The 26021-nt window shown below is 39.5% G+C and overlaps 1 protein-coding gene across 1 annotated transcript in view; it reads left to right on the top strand.

Annotated features, from left to right (window-relative positions):
* LOC101158740 (mannosyl-oligosaccharide 1,2-alpha-mannosidase IA) overlaps nucleotides 1–26021 on the top strand; it is a 125498-nt gene that overhangs the window by 74062 nt on the left and 25415 nt on the right. The window contains exon 5 of the mRNA XM_023953195.1: nucleotides 17765–17859. Coding sequence (XP_023808963.1) covers nucleotides 17765–17859 — 95 coding nt within the window. The remainder of the gene's footprint in view (nucleotides 1–17764; nucleotides 17860–26021) is intronic.

The following is a 26021-nucleotide window of genomic DNA, read 5'->3' as shown; positions in this document are numbered from 1 at the left end:
TTTAAGAGACCCTTCACCGCACTCCTCCGCAGTCCGTTTTCATCTTTAATTTCAGTGGTTTCAGGAAGTACGCCACTCTGAAATATTTATGATTGTTTGCGCAGGTCCATTTGTTGTGGCTTGGGTTATTGCCACTAGCTCTGCTGGTAATTCTCCAAGTGGTTCCTGATGCCGCTTAATGGATCTAAATGGAAGGTCGGGCGCTCTCTAGTAAACGGTTAATGTTGTAGTCGCTCGTTTGTGGCCACAGAGGATGTTAAAGAAATCTGAGAGGGTTTGGTACGTTTGGAGATAAAATCAGAGGGTTGCATTTAACCACAAACAGCCACTTGAGATGCAAACATATTTTCCTCAGGTGGAGCAGAACATGACGGAAAATGATAAAACTTGATTTGATTTTTGCTCCAATCAGCTTTAGAGAAAACATTTGTTCGCTTTTACTGTCTGTGCTCCATAAAAAACAAAGTCAAAGTCATAATCTGTCAGTCATTAACATTTGATTCCTAACTCACAATTGATCTCATATTTTAGCTGTTTTAATTGTAATTCTAAAAGTCAATTTCCATGTCATTCACCTAGGACTATAAGAGGGGAGAAAACGGGAAAACATGTTTTTATTTTGAAACACGACTCAGAAATCTGAATGAAAATGGCTTCAATTTCAAAATATTAAACTCATAATAACCTAAATACTAAATTATGTTCACTCTGTTTGTGTCAAAATTCCAAAGTAAAGAAAAAGCATGGCTCAAAAACAACACAACTTTGAAATGTTTCGTCTACTTTCTCACTAAACTTAATGACTTTAGTGTTTGAACTAAAATAATATTTCACTTAACTTTCATTTAAAAACAAAATGAAACCCAAAGGAGATCTTTGAAATAAAATGTCCAGACGGTAGGAGTCACTATCACAGGCTTCATCCAGTGTTGTCCATAAAAGATGCTGTCAGACTCTTAACAATTCATATGGAGATAAATATATAAAAGTTTTGTTAATCTGGAAGGTTAATGAATTAAAATACAACTACCACTATCACTCTCTGTCTGCCGTCCATCCGCTCATCTGTCTGCGTTTCTATCTAATCTATTTGATCTAATTTGTGGATGTAATCTATCTAAATGTATAAATCTTACCCGTACAGCTAACTTTTGTTACAAACCATATTTCCATCCTCTGCTGTGTTGAAACATCAAATCCCAAAAGGACAAACCTTTTTTTTTCTCCTCTGTTACCTTTGTCTTGTTTCATGAACAACACCTCCACCTTTTCCGCTGTTCCTCAGCTGATCTACTGATGTCTGCTCGCTGCGTTTGAACACACACCACCTGTAAGGACTATGTGTGGGATTTACCATAAAGTAACAGCTGCATTTTTCAAGACATCTGTTTTACTGCAACACAAAGCAGTTGTGTGAACAAAACTGTGAAGTCAAAAGCTTCCTGGTCTTGTTTTTTTCTTTTTGAGGTAATTCCTAAGTAAAGTGATTGCTTCGCACAAATAACCTGATAAAAAAAACAACAATTTGTTCTTTATAATCTATTATTCATGCTGCAACAATACAATTTCCCTTTGGGGATTAACAAAGCTTTATTGAATTGAAATGATTGTGCTGCATTTTCATCCTTTATCCCAACTCTAACATTTTTTTCCAGTCTTTTATAAACTGCTACAGAGGCTGCAGTTTTCTATGTAAATGTGCAAAACTGTTTACTGTCTGTTTACTTCCTTTTCATTGCAGCACCAGCGATGTTTGCTGACTGTGCAGAAGGACAGGAAATATCCCTAATTTATTCTATCTGCACGTGTGCTTATTGACGAGCGAGACTAATACGGAGTCCGGACAGAACGCCGATACCTTTCTGGGTCTTAGAAGGCGTTTATAAACGTCCCATTTGTGGAAGCAGAGATCTGCATCATCTGTTGGACAGATTTTCTGCAGAGTGCGGTTCTGTTTCATTTGACTTAATCCTGGTTGATAGAAAGCACATCACACAAGCAAGTATTGCACTAGCTGTTGAATACAGGTACATAATGTGCTGCTTGACTTGGAAGGTGTTCAGAAAATGTCCCTACCTTTAACATCATGCACAGTCTGAACGGATTTACTGGAGAAGCATGCACATTTTCCCAGGAAGGTGTTGCATGTTTGGCAATCATCTAAAAACAAACTTGAAGACTAAAACTGAATATATTTTACTTTGTGGGCAACGTGAGTTATTTGTGAAAATTACCAGTGAGCAATAAAGTTAGCTACCCCTAAATAACACGCTCTTTGACCTGCCATTCATAGCTTTTCATTTAGCATCCATATCATTTCGTTGAGCCTTCAAGTACTATTGTGTTTTAGCCTTTTATATTGGGCATTTTTCTGACCTTTATAGCATTACTTGACTTGACAATCTGTATCTAATTTAGAGAATTGCAGTTAATTTTAATCTGTATAAAATGAACTACAACCTTTCAGATTTCTGATCACGTCTGACATGTTCTTCATCTAACTCTGAATCTTGCAACTATTTTAGCATGTTTAATATTTAATTGAGCATTTAACAGATTGTTTTGGTATTGTGTATTGAGTCGTTAATCACTTTGGAGCATTTTAATTAAGATTTCAAACCTCTAGCTAAAGGATAAATGTTTCAGTGGCTTTTAACTCGATTCACAGGAAACCAAAGCGTTTTTTATCAAAGATTTTATACTGTAGTAGAGGGGTTTCTGACCCAAACTAACAATTTTTTGGATGGTAGAAACAGTATTTGTGATCTCTCTTGTCCTGCCTTCTTCTTTTTTTCTTTTCTTTACCACATTCTTCTGTTCTTAGGTGGCCCTGATGACAGAAAAAGATCTCTTGTTTATCCTTCTGTACTTCATCACTACTGACGGGTGTCCCTGCTGAATCACGGGATTCATTCTGGAGTTTGACTCCCACCTCTTTATTCATTCATTCATTCATTCATCTTCTTCCATTTGTCCCTTTTGGGGTCACGGGGCTGCTGGAGCCTATTCCAGCCACTGATGGGCGAAGGCAGGGGACACCCTGGACAGGTCCTCTTTATTATTTCCCCTAAATCTTGAATTCAGCTTTTTCTGGGAGCTGCATCCGCCCTTTTCCCCACCACTGTGCCAAGTAAGGGTGCCTTCAGGTTGTGCATCCACAGAACTCACTCATTTAATAGAGCACTTGGAATCAATTTTGCCAGCATTTTCATGCGAAATAAATGTACAAAGAAAGAAGGAGGCTTCCATCTTCGCTTGCTTTAGTATTAACATTTTAAGCTGATGGTTCCTGCAGTGTAGTGCTTTAATTCAGACGGGATTTATCCCTCAGCAAACGCCAGCGGCTCTCTCTCCACCAGATGAAAGTACAAGTCAAGATTCTTCCCACAAACTGAGACTTTTCCTCCTCTTTTCCCCCTTCATTACTTTACATATTTATTTATTTACACATTTATTTAACCTAGGTGTGTGAATAATCGTTCAAGTCTTTTTTGGACGTGTTTTTTTTTCTATTTTTAATTCCTTAAGCGGTTTATTAGAACCAGAAAAACCAAGGGCGAGTCTTCGACAGAGAGCGAAGTGGAGGACAAGAGCAAGCATTCACACAACAGCAGGCTTCTTAACTGCTGAAAGCTGTTGCCTCCTCTGAGCTGTGTGTGCTTCCTCTTTAGTCCAGCTGTCAGGTCTGCGCCCTTCTCAAGCCCACACTCACTCAGACTGTGGGCCCTTCATTCAGGTTCGGACTGTTTAGTGCCTGAAATATAACCTGACAGTTTTCCAAAACACCATGACGAAAATGGTGTTTTTAACATGTTCTTGGAGGACACATAAAAAGAAAATTGAGCTTAAACTTACTACTTACTTATACTTCTTTAAACAAATTGTTGTGAATCAGGAGCAGAAGAAAAAATGCAGTTAGAAACACAGAAAATATACTGGGTGGTCCACAAGGTCCCTGGTCCGCTCCATTCTGTAGTGGGCGACTTGTAGACAAAAAGATTCATGAATGTCTTTGTTTTCCTCGTTTGATCTGGAATCTGGCTCCAGACTCTACAGTTGGATAGCTCCAATATTGCTCGCCATTTTTATTGCACCGCTAATGTTAGGTTGTGGGTGTAAGCTAGTAGGAGAGCTCTCAGTTAGGGCAAGGTGGAAGTGGTCATTGTTTGCTCTGCGCCAACAGTCCCGCCCACAAGAGGTGAATTTCTAATGAACTCCTGCAGAAACTATGTCCTCAAAAACCACACAATGTTTTTTGAATTTGGCTAAAAATGGCATAATTTTATTAAAAGACAACAATAGTTTAAACGATGGATGGAGTGGGACTTTAAAGCTGAACAAATCCATCCACGAGGCATTCAATTTTCCTATTTTTAAATTTTTTATTATTTTATTTAAAACAAATAGTTGTTTTATACTATTCTTAAATCTTTAGGTACTTGATAAATGTGTGAAAATTCAATGCAGAAGCACAGTAGTGTTGTTTTACAAGAAGCGGGTATCCGAAATTCATTTAAATTATGTCTAAAAAAACATGCATCAGTTTAAAACAAATAGTTTACCCTAAAGCATCGGATATAAAACCAGGTACACAAGTTTAGCTAATTTCTTAGTATTGCATTATAACCAGAATTTTGTTAACATTTGTTGTAATTGTTGTTGTACAGAAAACCTGAAGTTTGCAGCAGGTTTTCTTAAAGGTTGCGATATTTTTAAAAAATAATTTTCAAATTAAAGGCTAAAGGAGAACCTAAAAGTTTTAAAGCTGTTGTTGTTTTTCCTCAATTCATACTGTATTTTAAATTCACATTCATGCCTGCATCCTTTAAAACGGTCCCTTATTTATCGCAGGAATTACATTTAAAAAATGTATACCATGGTCCGGGTGAATACTCGATTTTGATTGGCTGCTAGGTGTGAATTAAAAAGTCATATACCACGGGAGAACCGACCGCCCCAAAAAGAAGTTCCGGTCAAATCTCTTAAATCTTCTGTATCACTGCGCCGGCTTTTTTTAAAACAATCTTTAGCTTCATCACCTGGACAAAAACGAGCGGTAAGAGGGTTACTTTCTCTCTGAACTGATGCTTTATTCAACCCATCGGAAAGATCAACACATATATATTGCTTTATATCGCCGAATGTTCACTGCAGCAGTGGTGCGCCACATTGTCACTTTCCCGTGACAACGCGCCGCACCATGTAACGAATAGTCCGCTTTTCGTGCAAAAAGCGATCCAGATCAGAAACAAAAAACAAGAATTAAGGATTAAAAATTGGTTAATATTTATCTCTTTTGAAAATGACCATGGGATAAGCAGGTTAATGGCAGACGAAGTGTGCATTATCACTTTTTTAACGCACTTCGCGTCAGACAGTTCAGGCTTCCACGGCTTGCGTTAAAAATTGATAATGCACACTTCGTCGGCCATTAACCCTTACATATATCCGAAATCCGCAAATTAGTCATCCTTATTTTATACAATTATCACAGATGTTTGAGGTTGTAAAACTGCTCACTACACACTTTATGCACTTCTCTCAGATAGTCATGAACATTTTCACACTTTTCTCTCAATGTTCAAACCTTCAAAAAAATCAGTCAGGACTATAGAATGAAAATAAAGATCTATTATCTGGCAGATTCATGAAGCTTTCTGTACAAGAGACACAACACAGAGATTGATTGACAGTTATCTACAGCCAATCAGGAGGCACAACACTGTGCAAGGTTATAAATAGATTTAAAGCAACATGCAAAATTGCACTGAAAAAAATCTGCCAAAGCACGTAGCAAAGAAGCACGGTATACAAAACGGTTGGTCATTTACCACGGAAGTGTCATGGTGAAAAAATTCTTGTCAATTGTCAACTTTTGTTTGTGCTCAAACACAAGGAGAACAAAAAGGTTTGGCTCCATTTTCATGAAGGTTAAACAGCCATTGGTACAGGCTGTTCAGAGTTTGCTTTTGTTGTGTAATAGGTGTTACGGTAGCGCAGTCAGAGATGATGTTCCGTCAGTGAAGTCGGTGAACTCTGGGAGATGTAGCAGGTTAAAATAAAACACTGGCACTAATGCCAAATGACTCATGTCTCAAAGATTTTTCATTTAGTGCCTTTTTCTACCTGGCCTGACAGCAGAACTTGCAGGAAACCGACGACCCAGTTAAACACGATATTCCAGGTGCGACTTTTGTTGTAACCGAGGGACTTTATCGGTCATGTTTGCACAAGAAAGTGGGAATGTTAAGCATTTTTGATTTGTGGGACTGATTACGCTTACCTCTGAGTCTTGATTGGTGGATACAGTTTGATGGGTTGGACTTTTTCAAAAAAACACTGTTCAAGGTTGTATCAAAGTTGTGACAGTTGGACAAAGTTGCTATTTTGAAAAAAAATTGCAAGAATTGGTTGAACCCACGTGAATAGGTCTGAATATAAACTAGGTTGTGTATGTGGGCTGATGGTTTCTGTCGACCCCCTGTAGAAAACACCAGCCCTTTGCAACGGCGGCTGTGTCCCCGGGGTGCCGGCTTCCTGGGCCCGGCGGTGCTCTCTCCGCACGGTGGGGGGGTTCACATTACATCTGAGCCGGGGGTGTTCGTGTCCCTGGGGGGTGGGTTCTGGTCCTTGCTCCTGAGTGCTGGGCCCCGCCAAATTTCCAACTGTGGCCGAGCCTGGTTGGGCCATATTTACAACACCCCTTGTGGGCCCTCTTTTTTCCCCGGGGTTCCCCCCTCCTGGGCGGGGGCGGCGGGCCCTGCCTCGCTCCTCCCTGGACCAACCGTGGGCCGGGCGGATGGCTGCCTGGAGTGCGGAGTGGGTCTCCCTTGGGGGGTCCTGGCTCGTACCTGGGGTTGGGGCGGGGGGATGCCCGGAACTTCTGGGTGGTGGTGGGGTGCTCGTCTGGGGCTGTGGGCGTCCTTCTCCGGTGGGGCCCTGCGTTGGGTTCTCCCGGCGCTGCGGGGGGGCTGCTCTCCTGGTTGGACTGGGGCGGCGCCCTCTTTCCCTCCGTGCCTCCCTGCTCTCTGGCTCTGGGGGCCTTGCGGCGGCCCTGCTGGCCCTGGCCTGGGTGGCGGGCTTGGTCGCCCGGGCGGCGGTTGTTCCCTGCCGGTTCCCGTGTGGCGTTGGGGGGATTCCGGCTGCCGCTGCTGGTGCGGTGGGGGTCTGGGTGTGGGGGTGGCTGGGCGCTCCTCCTCCTTCTTTTCACGTTCCACCATCCATTTTAGAAGAACATAAACACTCACCTGAGCACAGGTGTTAGCTCAACAGACTGAATGACTGAAATATTTCACACTAGTTGGTTTGAAGGCATAAGTATGCGTGTGAACACTATCTGTTTTGTGTACATGTCGACAGGTGGACATTTTTGCAACTAACAGGTGTGTTTATAACATTTGAGTGTGTGTGTGTGGACAGGCTCCGCCCTTTTTTTTTTTTTTTTTTTACATTTAAACCTTACCATAATGATTAACAACCAGTAAACTTGTTGTTTTATGCTGCTTCATGGTCTTATCCCCCTTCCCCTCCTATTATCACCCCCTACCCCCCCTCTCTCTAACGTCCCTCTCTCTTCTTCCCCTCTTTCCTTTTCCGTCCGGTCCAACACCAAAGATTTTCAGACATGTTTGAAATTAATAAAGTTTGGCCTCAATTACAAAAGGGGTTTATTCAGACATACCTTTGGTTTGTCTGAAGATTAATAACCCCTCTTGTTAAAGTAAAATATGTCCAACCCAAGAGGCCGTTACCTCTCATCTGACTGCCCAGCTGTTGGACAGGACAAGTTAAAAAAAAAAAAAAAAAAAAAAAAAAAAAACACCAGCCCAAAACACAAAATGTTTTTTATATATATATAAATTCTAAGAAAAATCGTTGGTAAATGTGGCTTTTGTGATGTGTGTTTGCATTTTTAATCATTAAATCATTTAAAGATAAAGATTAAATCTGGAGAGTTTCCATTTAAAAGTGGGCACCTGTTGGTCTCAATTAGCAGCCAATCACCATAGATATTTTTATTTGATTTAAAATGGTTTATTTCAAGCAATCAAGTAAGAATAATACACAAAACATATAATACACAAAAACATTACAATCAGCAGTTATACATTCATACAAAGACGTATCAAATTTATGATAATTAGACATATAAAAAAAAATTTTTACTTGAAAGGGAGTGGAAGGAAGCGAATTTATATAATCCCACCCCTGTTCTACCGTAACCGTTTTATAACATGATTTATCATTATCCGGTTCATAACTTTTATCAGACAGAATTAAGTATCAATAAAGCACATGACAAAGATCAAATACTTAAATTATTATGTAAAAATAGACTTAACTATTTCAGAAATCAACATGGCAAATTATCAGTTATCTAAAATATACGCAGATTATATTCATTAGAAAAATCATGTATGTGATTAAAAAATAATTCTATATCAGTAAAATAGACATAACACTGTTTCAAAAATTGATCAAGTATCAAAAGTTAAAATATGTACCAAATTATGTTTGATTAGGAAAAATCATGAATCAATTTTTGGAGCAAGTGAATTAATATAATTAGAAATCACTCATTTTAACCATCTTCAATAATTGGTTAAGCATTCTTTTTATCTTTATTTTCTTTTCAATTTTTATTTTTGATTTTTTTATTATAAGCTAGTGCTGTGAAATAAAATAAAATAAGAAAAAAAGGGTCCATATTAGGAGAACATTTTGACCAAACTGGAAGTCGTTTTTTTCCCCCATTCCGTTCATTGTTTTTCTGTTTGGATTGAGACTGCAGTTTCTGCATAATGCCTCTTCTTCCATCTTTTCTGTGGAAGCCAATGTCAAGATCTAATCTCTCCAGCGTGTCCTGGATCCGCCACAGGTTCTTCTATCAGTTGGTCACGTCGGAACGCCGTGTCCAGGTGGCGTTCTCACCAGACCACCTGGACCGGCTCTTCTGGATTTTGAAAGGAAGCAGCTCAGATGGCTGAGATTCACACCTCGCCTCTAAAAGAAACCCTGGATTGAGAGTTTTCACCAAGATCTGCTCGTTCACAACGTCATGATGCTAATTCAATACCTGTAGGAGAGTTTTGCTCGATGTGTAGTCATTTATCCGTTTAGACGAGGAGTAAAATAATTCATTTTAAGAATATATTATATGTATAATTTGTGGTTGTGGATACGATTCCATGTCAATATTGGTTTATATTGAACAATACGATTGGAGCTGAGTCACTGACCTAAAATTAATCCAAGACATTTTTAACCAAAACTTCAACCAATGTAACTCAATACGTGAGCAATTTAGATCTGATAATAAAATAAACCTACTGTCCTTCATTTCTAATGGTATTTTCCAGTGTTGATTATAATCCATTTATTTCATTTTGACATGATTTTTAATGGTATAGGTCCATTCAATTAATAATTTGCCTCAGACTTATTGACTTGGTTGGATTTTAGTAAATAGAAATCAATGAATCACCTAATTGTTACACCCCTTTGACGCTGAACATTTATTTCATGGATTCTTTTTGGAAGGAAAGCAGAAAAATATGCATTTCCCCACAAGAGCAAATAAGTTCCTCATTTTCTCTTAATCCTCAAATTCATTTTAAATATTATGATAGATTTTTTAATATTTTTATTTGGCACACTCTCAAGATCCGAAAGAAGCAGAAAGAACCTGAAGGGGGTTTGCCAGGATCCCCCAGCCCATCAAAGGTGTCGGCGCACGTGGTGCGCCCCGTCCCGTCCCCACGGACCCTCCCCCTGTGTGTTCCATCAGGCCCGTCCGCCGCTCGGAGGCCAAGCTGAGTGATTCATCTTAGTTAGGGAGCTTTCCAAACATCCCTCTGTGGAGCTCAACGCATGCAGTCGTACGCTCGACACACACAAACCCCACCAGTGAACACCGCCAGGAACGTGGAGGTGGAGCGATGGTTGAAAACGGGGCAAAAACTCGGCTGAAGATGAGATGCTGGAGAAGAAACAAGCCTGTTAAACCCGAGGAACTCCATGCTTAAAAAAACGACTAGTAGATGATTGCAAATTTTTTTATGCAAATGTATAAAAGCGGCAAATTTGCAACACGAGTGTGTTTGATGGCCTTCCACACAGAGTTGTATCAGGATTAACATGCACAAACAAACAGGGCTGCACCGTGGTGGTAAATCTTCCTGATGGATATTTTGTCAAAGCCACTGAGGTGTTAAATGTGATTATCAGCGTCAGCCTTTACTAATGACATTTGGGCCCGGTTCTGTGTGTTCCTCAGGTTCTGTATGATTCAGTGGCTTTATTAAAGCTTGTTGTCAGTTTGCTTGATGGCTTTGGACACCGCCTCTGTTTAATTCATTCATCTGTGTGTCCCTGGGAGTCATTCTGTTCTTCCCCTCAGTTGGTTTCTGCTGTTATTAAAGGCATTCATCTCTGACATGTGATGCTCGTTACTACACTGCCCTGCTCCCACAGCGCAACACAACACAACACAGGCACACTTTTACTCACCCACTGCTCTCCACGGGAAAATACTTTGTGGAAAGTCCCACACTTGGTCATTAGGAGTCTGGTTTAATGGTTAAATCAAATCTTCCATTGGTCAGCAAGTGCAGGTCAGAATAATCGTTTGGAAATGAAGAGTTTGGGGCATCATTATTAGCATCTTTCCAATGCAGATTTCAACCAAACTTTTCTATTTAGCGATCTACTTTGCACCCACTGTGGTCAAAATGATTAAGTTTCTTTAGGCGAGACCTTAAAGCCTTTCAAGCACATCCAGTTACCCCTCCGTTTGTAAATGTGTGTGTGTTTGTGTGTTCAAATGGGTTGATGGGAAATGGTGTGAAACCAGTTTGGATTTCTGCTAGTTTTAGTAGATTTTTCACCATTTACTGATCCAACCAAATCAAACTCTACTGATTTATTTTTAAAGTGCCTGAACCTGTGCTCAGATAGTGGGTTTTTAGAGGAAGACTCAGAAATGTGTGCACGGATCAAATGACCGCTTTGGAGTGGTTTATAGTGAGGAGTGAACATTATATAACACTTAAAAGCTCAAAAAGTGGACTTTGCATTGTATAAGTTTAGAGTTGGAGCGGTTTAATGCTGTATTTGCATCATTCAGCGTCAAAGGATTATACTAAATTCATGGTTTTTACTGCACATTGATGTTTAGTCCACATCAGAGGGCTTTTGTTCAAACATTTCAGGTAAACTAGAATTAAGAACCCAAAGCTGCTTTTCTCCGCTCCAGAATACACTGGAATTACGTTGTGTAAATGGTTGAAGAATTATGGTAGCTTAGCTATATTCATCATTTCCTTCTGCTAATTTAACATCTATTACCGGATTTGTAAGATTTATTTTTCCACCAATCCTTCTACTTCTTACTTTGTCTGATGCCTTATTACGCCAAAGTAGCTGTTAACCCTTGTGCTATCTTGTGGGGTCAAAATGACCCCACTCCCAATGTCGGGAGTGGGGTCATCTGAACCTTTTTCTTCAATGATTTGTGATCTTCACTGGTGTCCATGGATTACATGAAATCTTTCCACCTTTATCCACCTTTGTCATGGTAGGGAGAACACGTCAATGCAAGGGGGGGGTCATCTAAGATAGCACAAGGGTTAACATTTATATTTTTAAACCCTGAATATCCCTTGAAACTTCTGTTCTATGCTCTTTCTTAATGTAGCATATTTAGCATCGATTAGCTTCTTTTCAACTGTTAGTCAAGTTGGGCTAAATGTTTGGAGGGAAATTGCAACCTTTTGTCGTTTGCTTTGTCATGTTAAGGCTTTAAAGCTTGATGTACCATGACTGTGTCCGAATTCCCACCTTAAGCCCTAGCTACTAAAAAGCTATACATAGTGAGGGATTATCTAGTGCCCTGGGATTTTAAAAGCAATTTGTACACAGTGCTCAACACCTTTTTTTTTTCTTTTTCTTAATTGGCGAATATGACATCATCAATTTCACAAAGTTAAAATCTAATAGATACGAGCTTTTTGTGACGATCTTTCATGAATCCACGAAGATAAAAACGTTGACATTTTATTTAAAAAGATGCATTTAAATACATTTTTTGGCAAAAGTTGTTCAGATGCAATGCATTGTGGTCTATACTGTAGATAATGACAGCACTACCTAATGGTGAACGCACTATATAGTGCACTTTGTTGTTAATAGTGAGGGAAATTGGACACAACGCATGTTAGGCATCGATTTTTAGTTGTTTAAGTCAATTTAGCCTAAATTAACATAAACTAGTTAAATAGTTTAGGGATTTTTGCAATGTTTACCAACCTTTTTTATTCTGAAGTGTCTTTCCTTTTTTAAACATGTAACTCCTTCTGGCATTGCTTAACATAATTTCATAGCTGTTAACTTTCATTTGCTTATGTAAGCATGTTTGAGCTTATTTTGCTAAAATGTCTGCAATCGCTCTGCTGATTTTTAGCTAATCATCAAAGCTTAAAACAGCAACAATTTAATGTCAAAAGACTTCTAAATGTCTTCATTTGTTTACTTCTGATACTTTTGTTTTCCTGTATTAATTTATTCCAGTTGGCTTGAGAAGCGCTTTTTTTTCTTAAGTTTGATTGAGTTCCCATGACGACATTTCTGAGCTGTTCGGGTTCACATTCTAGCCACAATACTGCTTTTTTTGGCTGTGTGGGTCCAAAACCTGCAGTGAGCAATTTTATGCCTCTCTTCCAATACTTATTCCAACAGCTTCAGCTGTAGCTTTAAAATATACAGCTTTAAATTTACAGCTTAAATTTTATGTCTAATTATCTTATGTTTGATACGTCTTTGTATGAATGTATAAGTGATGATTTTAATGTTTTTGTGTACTATTCTTATTCGATTGCTTGAAATAAACCATTTTAAATCAAATCAAATCAAAGTCTAGAGCCAAATTAGCAATAGATACGTGTTGTTGAAACAGACAATAGAAATTGTGACGTAAATTCCTGTGTCACATATTCCCACCAGGTGTACCAAAATACCACTTATGCGTTCCCTCTCTCTTGTTCAGCACGCCGTACCCTTTCCTGCCTCTCTGAATTTTGGACTGCCACATTGTTTTGACAGGTAGCCCCTGGGGCTTTTTCTTCTTCAACCCCCCTCTCAATGCCCCTGCCTTTCATATTCTGCTCAGCAAGTCATCCCAGAGGTGCAGAGCTGCCGGCATCGTAGACAGCACAGGCTCACCTTAAAGTTCATTGTGTGAAGAGATACTACAAAGAATGGAAGGACGGGGATCACGTCTTCATGTTTAAAAAAAGTGTAAACGCCGATTTAAAGCCAAAGGAATGAGTATGAAGTAGGGCTGCACAATATGAGGAAAACTCGCAATATGCGATAGTAGTGATCACTATTGCGATGACGATATAACTTGCGATAAATGAACAAATAGCAAAAACAACCAAAAACATTTCCACTTCACTGCAAAAGTTTAATTTAAAAAAAGAGTCAAAAGACCTTAAATTATTCTCCAAATGACCCACATCTAATTAGGACGGCAACATCTAACATGAAAGCTCCATCTGATTGGTCAACAACGTGAAGGGCTCCATCTGATTGGTCAAATGCATACAGGGATTTATTAAATTCATTAAATAGTTCAAGTTGCCATTAGATTGTTTTAGCACATTTAAGGTTTACCATTTATTCGCTGACTATTGCGATATGGATATTATACAGCTTGAAATCGCGATAACGGTAAATTTGCGATTAATTGTGCAGGCCTTGTATGAAGGCTTTTGAAAAAGAAGCTGTCGTATGTTTCACACTATAAGGCACACTTAAAAGCCTTAAAGATTGTGTCTTATAATCCAGAGCACTTTATATGTGTATATTTTGTGGTGGTGTTTGCTGATGTCAGCCACAAGAACAGGCAGACGGCTGGATCCAAGTTCAGCAGGTTTATTAGCTCGGCTAAAATTCCACAAAGCTAAATAAGGGTCAGGCAGGCAGGAGTCGAAGAGACGGGATGGTCAAAAATCCAGGTGAGGGTCGGGGCAGGCGGCAGTCAAACAGAATCAGGGTCAGGAGACAGAAGATCATGTCCAGATAGAACGCTCGGTAATGAAGGCAGAGTGGCACAAACAATACTTTCCATTGAGCTCAGCTTAGTGCAAAGCTTAAGTATGCTGTGGTTGATTGAGTCAAAGAGAGTCAGGTGTGTGGCATTCAGGAAGTGCACGCTGGGGGTGCAGGGAGGTGAAGTGCTTTCAGTACTCTGAAGATTGTTCCCGTTGGTGACCAGAGGGGGAGACAGAGTTCTGACTTCTGACAATGTCGCAGTGATTTTGAGAAGTACACGGTTTTCTGTTCAAATGTTTGGTTAGGTTTTATTGTGAATACTTGGGTTACTGTGTGGCTAACATGTAGCGGTCTCTGACTGTTTTTTTTCTTTACCTGTAACTTACAAAGTATGGACTTAGTGTAGTTACAGTAATGTTTGTTTGGCGCTATCAGTCTGGTTTTTTTTATGTGATGCAAGCAAGTTAGAAGATTACTGGTTTAATGACTTTGCTTCGAACATGTAGCGTGTTACAAACAAGTTCTTCAGTAATTGCAGTTGATCAAATAAGACTGGCTGACTTATCTCTGACTCTTTTGTGTCGCCTAATGCGCCTTATAATCCAGTGCACCCTAGTGTAAGGAAAATATGCTAAATAAGGACTGGCAACATTTTAATTTTGTTCGTTTACAGGATTTGAAGTTTTCATTTAAAAAATACAATAAAAAATGCTGGGGTTTTTTTTTTTTTTTTTTGCTCACACTTCAGAACAATAAGATCAAAAAACAATCTGTGGATCAGTTTTGTATTCTTGGTGAAATCAAAGGCCTCTCTATGGCCCATATTTCATCCACTCAACCTCCTTTAAAGCTCACAAAATCCATAACACGCAATAACAAGTTCACTCATTTAGGCCAGACTCAGCCTCTCTGTGCAGATCCCAGATCAGCTCTGTTTGCTCTCGTTTCCCACCTGAATATTCATGAAGTTATTTCAAGCGATGGCAGGCTGCTGCCTTGGCGCCAAATTGGACTGTAGGTTATTTGAGATGGAAATTTTCTTTTTAATACCTCAAAACTATTCAAGCTGATGTGCACTTTTTATGTGCACTAGAGGCTTGTGTTTAGGTGCAGAAAGAGGAGAAATAATAACCAAATGAGCCTATTCATATGCAGGCTAACTAGCTGTGTTTTTAAATTGTTATGTTTAGATGAACTATTTTTCTTTACTCTAGTGTGCAGAATCATTAAAACATAAAATGTCTTCAGGCTGTTTTTTCATTTTTTAGTTGCTAGTGATGGAGCCAGAGCTGTGGATCTTTCTTCAGAGAGTTTGCTTGTCAGTTTTGTTAAAGCAGCAGGAGTGTTTTTCTGGCCGCCCTCTCAAGATGAACGTGCAGTCACTAATGCTTCAAAATACCATCACTCCTAATTTTTCTTTTACTCCTTCTTTAAGATACTGTTATTGACACATTTGTTCTGGCCCTGGGTTATGCTGTGTACCTGGATGAATATTTTCTGTTGTTGGTTTGGTTTGAATTTATGTCTTTATAAACATATACTTTCTTTGAAAAATATGTCTAAATTTTCCTACCTAAACATATAAGACCACATGTAAAAAAAAAAAACACAGCATCCATATTTGATGACTAGTCTGTATTCGGCCAAGCTTTTTAATTATCATTCAGCTTCGGCCACAAATTTCCATTTTGGTGTATCTCTAGTTTTCACACACTGCTTATCGTCATGACGACAGACTTTTTTCCAGAGCTTTGTACGTGTTACTCTTATCCATCAGGAGACTGAATTGGAATTTTTGCTGTGAAAGTACATAAAAACTTTTGCTCACTTTGCCTTTCTGACCTTTTACTGAAGCTCTGCCCATCCTCATGGCCCCACCCATTTTTACATCACCCCACCCACAGCGGAAAAAACGGAATAGAAATCAAATGATTTGCATGACTGAAACGAAACATTTGAATGAAGCACCAACATCTGTGTTTTTGTACTATACCAGTAGTATCTGCTCTTGGCACCGAGTTTCAGAACCCGTCACTAAGCAGAAGTGAATGAGTGATGTGAGAGCCATCATTGAAGAGAGAGAGAAACAACCCACACTGTATATCTGCAACTCACACAATGGTTTAAAAACGTCTGGCTAACATGCTGTTTTGTGGGTAGAAGGTTCACATCCAAATATGACACTCAGGTGTCTAGCAGGGCTTGCTAGTTTCTTTTCCTGCTTGTTTTGGTCAAACTGCCTCCAAAATAGCACCCTAAGTGCTAAAATTCTGATTTGAAGATTGAGAATCTGTGATGAAAAGTGACAACAATAAAATAAACAAAGTAGAAATATATATTAATGGATAAACCATCTCCAGAAGATGATTTTATCAATGATTGTTTGTAGGAAGGGTCATTAATCAAATCAACTCTTAGTCTCTGCAGCTTCTGTGAACAAATGCTGTGCGTTCGCTCCCTGAAGAATGTTGATAAAAGTAGTTCAGTTCTTTGAAAGTATGTCCTCGTGTCCTCTGAAGGTAGATGGGTTGTACTTTTACCTCTAGAGATCCAGAAGGAGCTTTATGGCCTCTGGGTTTTTCAGAACTGCCTCACACTATCAGAAGAGCTCAAGTCTCTGCAGCTTTAACAGCGCTCCACTGGCTCCCGGTTCTGTTTAGAAGAAGAAGTTCTGTTTAGAAGCTCCACATGGTTTCTCATGCACAGTCAACAGTCGGGACAAAGGCAGAGCGTTCTAGACTTTGGAAACCAATCGCTTGGAAGACTTGATCCCTTCTAGCTTTAAAAGGTGTGAGGGGACAGCCAATAAAACCATGCCGAGCTCTAAAATAAAGAAGAACGTTTTTTAATAGCTTCTGAGATATGAGATCATCCGTCATATCTGTGATCTGTCTGACGAAACATTGAAACTGGACGACCCCACCACACAGATCAGGTTTGATATGAACACAGTATAAAGCTTTTATTTGACCCCTTTGTGCTCAATAAAATGTTTTTTCCATGAAAACAGGTTTAACTTCATTGCTGATGCATCTCCAGAGGTAGTCCTAGTAAGACAGGACTGAGACGATGATGCTGTTACCGTGTTCTGTAGTAAAATGTGTTTTTCTGTAAATATAACTGACTGTTATTGATCTGACTTCCTGCTCCATTTCTTTAAATGCTGTGGTTACGACTGCTAAAGAACGTTTCCCAAAGGAAAAAACTGAACAGCAAGCATCCCTTTTTTTACCATTTATGTCAAGTAGAAAGTAACATTGATTATGGTTTATAAAAATTTTTAGTAGAAACAAGAAAAACTGGTCTGTTCACGCATGACATGATCGGAAACCTCAGAGATCTCCACTAAAAAAGTTGAAGGATTTTTGTGGAGCACAGTGTGTCACAGTTGGTTTTAGTTTTTTTCAACAAAAAAGCTGATGTTAACACCTTTACGCTCTGTTATGCTCACATGCAGTCTAGCTGCTGCCAACAGTTCTCATTCTCTCCTTGGAAATAATCCCAACTGTTGATTGCTGCTTATCTGTTCTGTTTTTTTAAGTTTGCACATCATCACTGACAACTAATGTCTAAAGAAACTGATTTTCTTCTACTTATGGCCATGCGCCTGCTTTAGGCCCCAGTTGCTGCAGGTACTCCTGACCTGTGGGAGTCTGGGTTCTGCTTCCTGTAGAAACCAGAACATAAAGAAATGCTCTTTTCTCTTCCTCAGGTGTTTCGGCAAAAGGCAGTGGAGTTGGGCGAGAAGCTGCTTCCAGCTTTCAGGACATCCACCGGCATCCCCTGGGCTCTGCTCAACCTCAAGAGGTAGAAGACACACACACACACACACGCACACACACACACACACACTCTGTGTCCGTCAAACAGATCCACTCCGGTGGTTTTGGAGGAAGCTCTCCTGTTTTCATGTTTTGAAGCTTAAAAGAGGTTTTGTTTCAACAATCCACAAGCCAGAGTCAGCGTGTATTTTTTTTACACTTTTGAGTGTTTACCACAAGTAAACCAGGTTTAGGTAGAGATGTAAGAACACAACTACAAATAGAAAAGTCTTCAAACCTTGCTAGATCTGAATTTTAAAGTTCCTGATTCACATTAGATCTAGAACTTCATAAAACCACAAGCCATCATCAGATGTTCTGTATATTCCTATGGTCATCTAAGTAGAGACACCACTATACCATGGTCCAGGTGAAAACTGGATTCTGATTGGCTCCTGGGTGTGGATTAAAAAGGATTATCCACAGATGTACTGTTCTATAGCACTGCTCTGGCTTCTTCAAAATAAACTTTAGCTTCATCATCTGGACAAAAACAAGCGGTAAGAGGTGAATTTTCTGTCTGAGCTGATGCTTTAAATAGCGTCACTACGTAACAAATAGTCCGCTTTTTCTGAAAAAAGCTATCTAAACCAAAAAAATAACAAGAATAAAGTACAAAAAACTGATTGAATAGTTATATCTCACTCTGCGTTGGACGGTTCGGGCTTCCATGGCGTGCGTTTAATGTCTGTTTATGCACACTTCCTCTGCCATTACATAACATTATGCCAGAACAAAGCCATAATGTCACATTTTTGACTAATTCTTTCCTCAAGTAATGAAAACCTGTCCTCCTGATTGTGTTAATAAAAAACATTATATTTTGTTGCCATGACAACTGATTAAAGTTCAAACTAAAGGACTGGCTGGAATGGAAAATGAGCATACATCTGCATGCCGCGTACAGTCCATTTGTTTTCCCACAGACAGCCCATATCGACCTCTAAGGGCAGTTGGAACCAGTGCTCTCATGGAAAAAAATGTTGTGTGATAAATTAATCATCACCTGTGATAATTCATCCATTCATCCATTTTCTATATCCGCTTTTTCCGGGGTCACGGCTGTAGGGCAAAGGGAGATTACACCTTGGACAGGTCACCAGTCTGTCGTAGGGCTACAATCACTCCCACACACACACCTAGGGACAACTTAGAGGAACCAAGTAATGTATGAAGCATGTTTTTAGACTGTTGGAGGAAACACCCACGCATGCAGGAGGAGAACACGCAAACTCCACACAGAAAGGACCCAAACCATATTTCAATATGAAAGCACTTTGATGCTTTCCTTTCTTTTCGTTTATGAAATATACTTTTGTTTGTTGGGATCTGTGAAGGCATTTAAAGGTAGATCTGTAAACGTCAGGTCATAAAAAGACTTGGGTTATGTCGAATGGAAATTGGTCTTTGAGGTACAACCATAAAAGATCTTCGTCGACACGTTTATCAACCCTAGAAAGTACTAAAGCTGAAGCGGCGGTCACGTTTAATGTAACAAACAGACATCAGTCATTTTTATGAGCACCAGCAGTGATAAAAGCATCCACTGTGAAGATATAAAAATGCTCATATTTGTTTTAAACTGTACAAGAAGGTCCGCCTCCATGTTTCACTGCTGCCTTTGTTCAGCCGTCAATCACAGAGCAGCTATTTTTTTTATCTCTAGAAATGTTTTTTTTTTCATTCTTTCCCCTGAGAGCTGCAGACGAACCTGCTGTTTGTCAGCTGTTAATTAAAAGACAGGTTGTCATGGAGATAAATGTGCTGTAACAAATTAATTTTCTTTCTAACTGTACGGGTGAATGGACTCTAACCCAGCCTCATTGTCCCTGAAGTGAGAAAACACCCCCGGGAGAGAAGCGTGTGAGTGTGTAGGTGTGTGTGTGTAGGTGTGTGTGTGTGTGTGAGACTGTTCACATTCTTGATCCCCCTGAGCCCTCAGCAGATAACAGCTGATGATGACTTTACCTGCATGGCTGAGCTATGATAGCTTGGAAGACACACTTTCACATACTTTTACACACACACAAACACACACTCACACACTTGTAACTGGGATTTTAAATGTGTTGATATTTTTCTGGTAGCCTTCAAAATGTTCATATATGAAATGATTGCTTCACCAATCTGATAAATTTAACAACAAACTTGTTAAAACTTTATGCTACACTGTTTTTTTAGAAAACCCAGCCCTTCCCAAATTATATTTGAAGATCAACAGTTTATATATTAAACCAAAAAAGTGTTTGTCGGTCATCAATTCTGCAAGTTGGTGCACTTAAAAAGAGGAGTTTGGTCTGTAATGTTGATTGTCCGTATTCCCTCCCTAATCCCTAACTGGTAAAATAAATTATATAGTGCTGGATTATCTAGTGCCCTGGATTTTAAAAGCAATTTGGAAACCCTCCTCACTACTTCTTTTTTTTTTTTTTTATATGGGAGCATGACATCATTGTTTTGACAAAGTGAAAATCTAATCAATATGAGCGTTTGGCGACAACTATTTATGAATCCACTGAGTTCTGATGATGAAAATGTTGATTGTTCATTTAAAAAAATACATTTTAACACTTTTTTCCACAAAAATTGTTCAAACGTAATGCATTGCATCCAGTGAGCATCGATGCACACTGATTTTTGGCAGAGGCTCCTGGGAAATTTCTAGGGCATTGGATTTTGGAAATGTAGATTCAAACAGCACTTCAAAATGAGGAATGTAGTGCACTTTGTGGTGAGTAGTGAGGGAATTTGGGCACAACCATCGATTTACTCCAACTCGTAGAGACAGAATGTAAAACAAGAATCCAGGAAATCACATGGTTTTACGTTTTTAATATTATATTTGTATAATAGATCAGAAAATAAGTATTTGTTCCAAACCAGATGCTAGATGCTATTTTGGTCCATTCTTCCTTGCCGATCTTCTTAAGAGCTGTTATGTTTTGGACTGCTGCTGGACAACAGATTTGGAATTCCCCTTACAGATTCTCTATTGGATTAAGGTCCAGAGACTGAGCAGAACACTCTAGAACCTTGGAATGCTCCTTCACTGGTAGGTGATGTGTTTGGGAACACTGACATGCTGGAAAGAGGTATTTGACAAACATCTCTCTACATTTGACTCTCTTTTGGATGCAACTCAACATTCTATCACCTGCAAACATGGCAAGTGACATTTATGATAAAGAATTCCATTTTGGTCTCATCTGACCACATGACCTTCTCTTAATCCTCAGGATCATCCAGATAGTCTCTGGAGAACTTTAGACGGGTCTGAATATGTTCTAGCTTAAGAAGGGTCCACTCCATAACCCTAAATCTTTGGACCTGGTCTTAATCCTAACCAGTCCCTGCCCAAAATAACATCTGACTTTTAATTGAACCCCTACCCCTTAGGAAATCCTAACCTGAACCCCCCCATTACTGGGAGATCGGTGTGTGGCGGTCTGGGGCCAGAGTGGGTGGAGCCTGGGGCCCTGCCTCTGAGAGTGCTGTATGGAGTGTGCACTGACCCCCACCTTCCTCTGAATGGCTTATTTTATAACTTTTTGGAGCTTTGCAGGATCGGAATATGACGGTGCAGTTTATTTGTTTCTAAGGGGTTGCCATGGTAACCTTTGTTTTCTGTACAAAACAATTTTACAGACCAAACTCGTCTCTTTAAGTGGGACAACTTGCAGAATCGAGGACAAATACTTCTTTGCCCCTCTTGTCTATTTGGACAAGAAATAAAAGAAACCGCATCTTCGAATTGTTTTCATTTAACCTTAAAACTAACAGATATTTATCTCAATATTTCAATAGTCAGACTATTTTTTTCCTTTTTTTCCCTGAAGGGTAAAACCATTGTGTCGCCATAAATTGTCACAATATAATCTGGACCAAAAAAAAGAATTGGTCCACACGGAAAAATCTGTTCATTTAAAGTCACTGCTGCAATAAAAACAAAGTCCAAAAGGTCAAAGCAAAACATAAATACATATGCATTCTAACTTTTGCAACGTTTTTTTTATATAATGAAGTCAGAGTAATTGGTTTAATTTATGAGACACCTTTGCATTTTCCTTGCAAAATCTTTGGAGTCTTTGCTAAAAACTGTTGCAAACTTTACCAAACTCTTTATATTTGGACACTTTTGGTCGTTTTATTGAAACTTTTTTAGATGATTTTAAATATGAAGCAGAAAGCTCTTACAAGTTAAATTAACTAAGAGCCTGTACAAAAATGCCCCCAACTTTATAAGAAAAACAGAATGTTGGAGCTTCAGCACCACCTTGACCTATTTTTACAATGTCAGACAGGCCTTCAAACACGGACACATCATCAAAATTCCACGGCTTTCCCACTTTCGGCTTTTTTATTCCAAACTACTTCAACATCACACTTTCCGAAACGTTGTCACTCCTCACCTCTGCCTTACCTTGAGGGAGAACTGTTTCCCTCCATTCGTTTTAGGAAAGCTAGGTCCACTGATCTCTGTGTCCTGATTCTCTTTATTCCCTGGTGATGGTGTTTCATCTCTGTGCCCCGCAGCTGTCTGCAGAGTCTAAGACGAACCGCATGAAATCAGGCCACGGTGATGTCCGACTTTTCCGTGATGCTGTGGGTTCGCACTTTGTTTCTGTAAACTATAAAGTTAAACCTGGGGCAGAGAAAAGTGTCTCCAGGTTTGAGGTTCTGAAGATGAAGTAAAAGCAGCATCCACAACCAATGCCGTGTTTTATCAAAGCTTTTAATACTCGACTTGGGACTTGCCTGCTTTTGACTTGGCTTGACTTGGATTTGAGGACAAAGACTTGAGACTTTCTTGTGACTTGCAAAACAATGACTTGGTCCCACCTCTGTTTAAAAGTACTTGCATATACAATTTTGGAAAGAAATCAATACAGCGTGGTTCAAATCATTCCTAAAAGACAAACTAATTTAAAATTGGATTTTAAAAATGGCCCAAAAAAAGTGACAGAAACATTACATCAAAGAATATGTGGCGTTCAGTGAAAAAAGGAATCTGTCTGTAAATGGACAAACTTGGGCAATGGCCATGTGTGGCGCGTTCAATGCGCTAAACAGGCATTTTCCAACACACTTTTAGCGTGTGATGCTCACACTGGACTGTTGCTACTTGACACAGTTGGAAGAGGCTGGCCGTAAAATGTCAAAGCGGCGTAAATCTTTCTCCAGGCTTTTTCTTTCACAGCTGTATTCTGGTGTACGAAAGAATTGATGTCATATAATCCCAGCTGGGTGTAAACCACAATTATTCATTTCAGTTCCATGTTTTAAAAGGATACTTCCCCTACACCACCACCAAAGCCGCATCCCTGAAGTTGTTCAACTTTGGATGCTCATTCAGTGGTGGCCTGTTTTTTATGTAGAGCCCGAAAACAGACTTGAAAACATGCCCAGTTACGCGTGAATGCGAGGGTTTTAAACACACAAGCTCAAAATGCTCGTACATGTGTGATTGCGTGACCTTTCCTTGAAACTGGCTGATCAAACGCACGTTTCTGAGCCCAGCGTGAACTTAGCATGACAGAACCAAACTTGAAGCCACAGTCTGCCATAATGGGTCAGAGAAGTTCTTTCGCCACAGAACTGCCGAATACATGCATCATTACATTAGAGTCTACACTTTCATGAAAAAAAAAAAAAATGCTGTACTTCTGCTATAAAATGACTGCTTCGGCCTCTCAAAACAGCATCAGAATGTTAATAAATGCAAATTTAAAGCCATCTTCTTACCCCTGTTCTCATTCTTTACCTCACAGAGAGGAACATTTTTAAATGATGACACTCTTGGGGAAATGCTCTCCTCCTACAGGCTCTGAGAAGCAATCAATCTGGTTTTTGGGGTCTCAGAGCTTGATGAATGGCTGTAAAATAGGAACAGTTCTATTCTCGTTTCAACACCGGGTCACCGTGTCCGTAGTCATTCCGTCAGGGAGACTTTTCAACGGGTAGGAAGATCAAACAATCTTAAGTCTATCATCTTTTAAAATATTACAAAAATCCGACACTTGATTTAGGTTTTGGACTTGTTTTGAAGACTTCTTTTTTTTTTTAAGCAAGCACAATTGGACAAATCTGATATTGGTAGCAGTGGAACAACAACCCAGAGGCGCTTTTCAGAGAAGGAGAACTGAAAGCATTTAGGGTATACAGATTCATTTTAGAGACCTTGCCACACATGCACACTCACACTCCCAGAGCACCTCTCCTCATCCATGACCCGAGGCGGGGAAAGGTAGCTGTGATTTAAGGTCCCTAATTAAGTTGCTAACTGTGACACTGTCACAATTCACATTTTCTCTGAGCCTGGAGGAGTGGAGGTGCTATAGATTTTAAGATGGAGAGGCAGAGATTCACAGAAAAGAAAATCAGCTGGAAAAGAGGGGTCATGTCATGGCTTGGGCAAAGCAAAAGATCGAGGAAAATTTGTTTGAGAGAAATGAGGAAAAAAACTGTTGCATATACAGTTAAATTCTATTTTATTTTTATATAGCCCAAAATTACAACATAAATGTCTCAACATGCTTTAACAGAGTACCAGCAATTCTGACATCTTTAATCATCGAGGTTGGACATTCTGCTCCTACTGCTACCTCATTGCACAATAAAGTAAATAAAGAAATTCAAGTCTGTTGTTCACTTTTTAAAATAAACACTGAAGGTAAAAAAGGAGCAAAGGACAAGCCAGAGAAACAGAATAAAGAGTACCACACCCCTGACAGAGGCCACGGGATGAACGCCTTTTCTTATTTTATTCAGGCTTTTTAAAACACACATAGACACACTTGACGTTTTAGCTGTGTGTCAGTACATGTGGAGCCTCTTTGTCTTAACAGAAAGCTTAGAGAACAAACTGCAGCCCGGCACAACATGGCAATTTTGGGATGCTGTCTAATTACTTAACCCAGCCGTTCATCTACAAGGAAAGGTCGGCCTTTCAGGAGCCTTTTTTCCATCTGTGTTCACAAAGAAAGACATTCAATTTCTTATCGTACTCCTGTCAGAACCAAAGATCTTCAGGTGTTTGCTGATATCCTGAGTCTTAATAAAGTGCATTGTCCACCACGTGGACAGTCGATTCTTTTAACCCTTGTGCTATCCTAGGCACTTTAACGTTGGGAGTTGGGTCATCTAGACCCACTAGACAGTGCTCTGAACCTTTTTTCTTCAATGATTTGTGATCTTCACTGGTGTCCATGGATTACATGAAATCTTTCCACCTTTATCCATCTTTGTCATGGTAGGAAGAACACGTCAATGTAAGGGTGGGGTCATCTAAGATAGCACAAGGGGTTAAGATCTTTTTGCTCTTAGTCAATGAAACATCTGACGTGGTCTGAAATGAGCTTTAGATAAATTGTTGAATATTTTTAGTTTGTTCTAAAGTATTAAAAATAACTCTTTGCTGTATCTTTGATTCACAACAGGTCATAAACTTTCCAAATCAGTTGACCTTTTGTGTGCAGAACATGAAAATGAGCCATAATCCTCATTGTTATTCACTGCACTTCCCTGAGTGACTTGTATTTTTAATGTTTCTTATTCATTGGAGCATTATTATTCACTTCCAGCGAGGAAAGCAGCGGCTGGATGCATGCAGAAGACCACATTTTCTAAATAACTGGCTTTCTATCACAGACCTTATGGGTTGCAGTGAGACATTCAGCTCAATGTGTTTGATCATGTTGTGTTTTTCGTAGAGACATTTTCATACTTTCCCAAATGTGTCCCAGGCTTTAATGCGGTAGTCCCATGCAGCTGTACAGGGTTTGACCCGTACAGGTGTTGCAGATTTTGGAGTTCTCCAGGCTCATAGGAGGTCATAGAGAGGAGTGGCTGATTGAAGGCACATCTTAAAGGGTGCACAGGTGTGTCTAGCAGTTAGTTCCCTTGAAGCTCTTTGAAAAAGAGCGTACAATTGACGTGTGTGGTAAGTGTATTGTGAAGTTTCTATAAGAGTAATGTGAATTGTGCGCATTATGATGTACAAGTGATGCTATTGTGCACTACCCTTACACCACACTGTAGTCGCTAGTAAAGTCTTAAAGTGTATTCAGACTGGAAAAATCCTTTGTTTTCCGATCGAGTCCCGAACTTACGTTTGGTCTGTATTCAGACCGGCATCAAGCGGACCACACT

Source organism: Oryzias latipes, chromosome 24 (genome assembly GCF_002234675.1).
Source record: "Oryzias latipes chromosome 24, ASM223467v1".
Lineage (NCBI taxonomy): Eukaryota > Metazoa > Chordata > Actinopteri > Beloniformes > Adrianichthyidae > Oryzias > Oryzias latipes.
The sequence above is the reverse complement of the archived record's forward strand: the minus strand, read 5'-3'. Positions and strand labels throughout refer to the sequence as shown.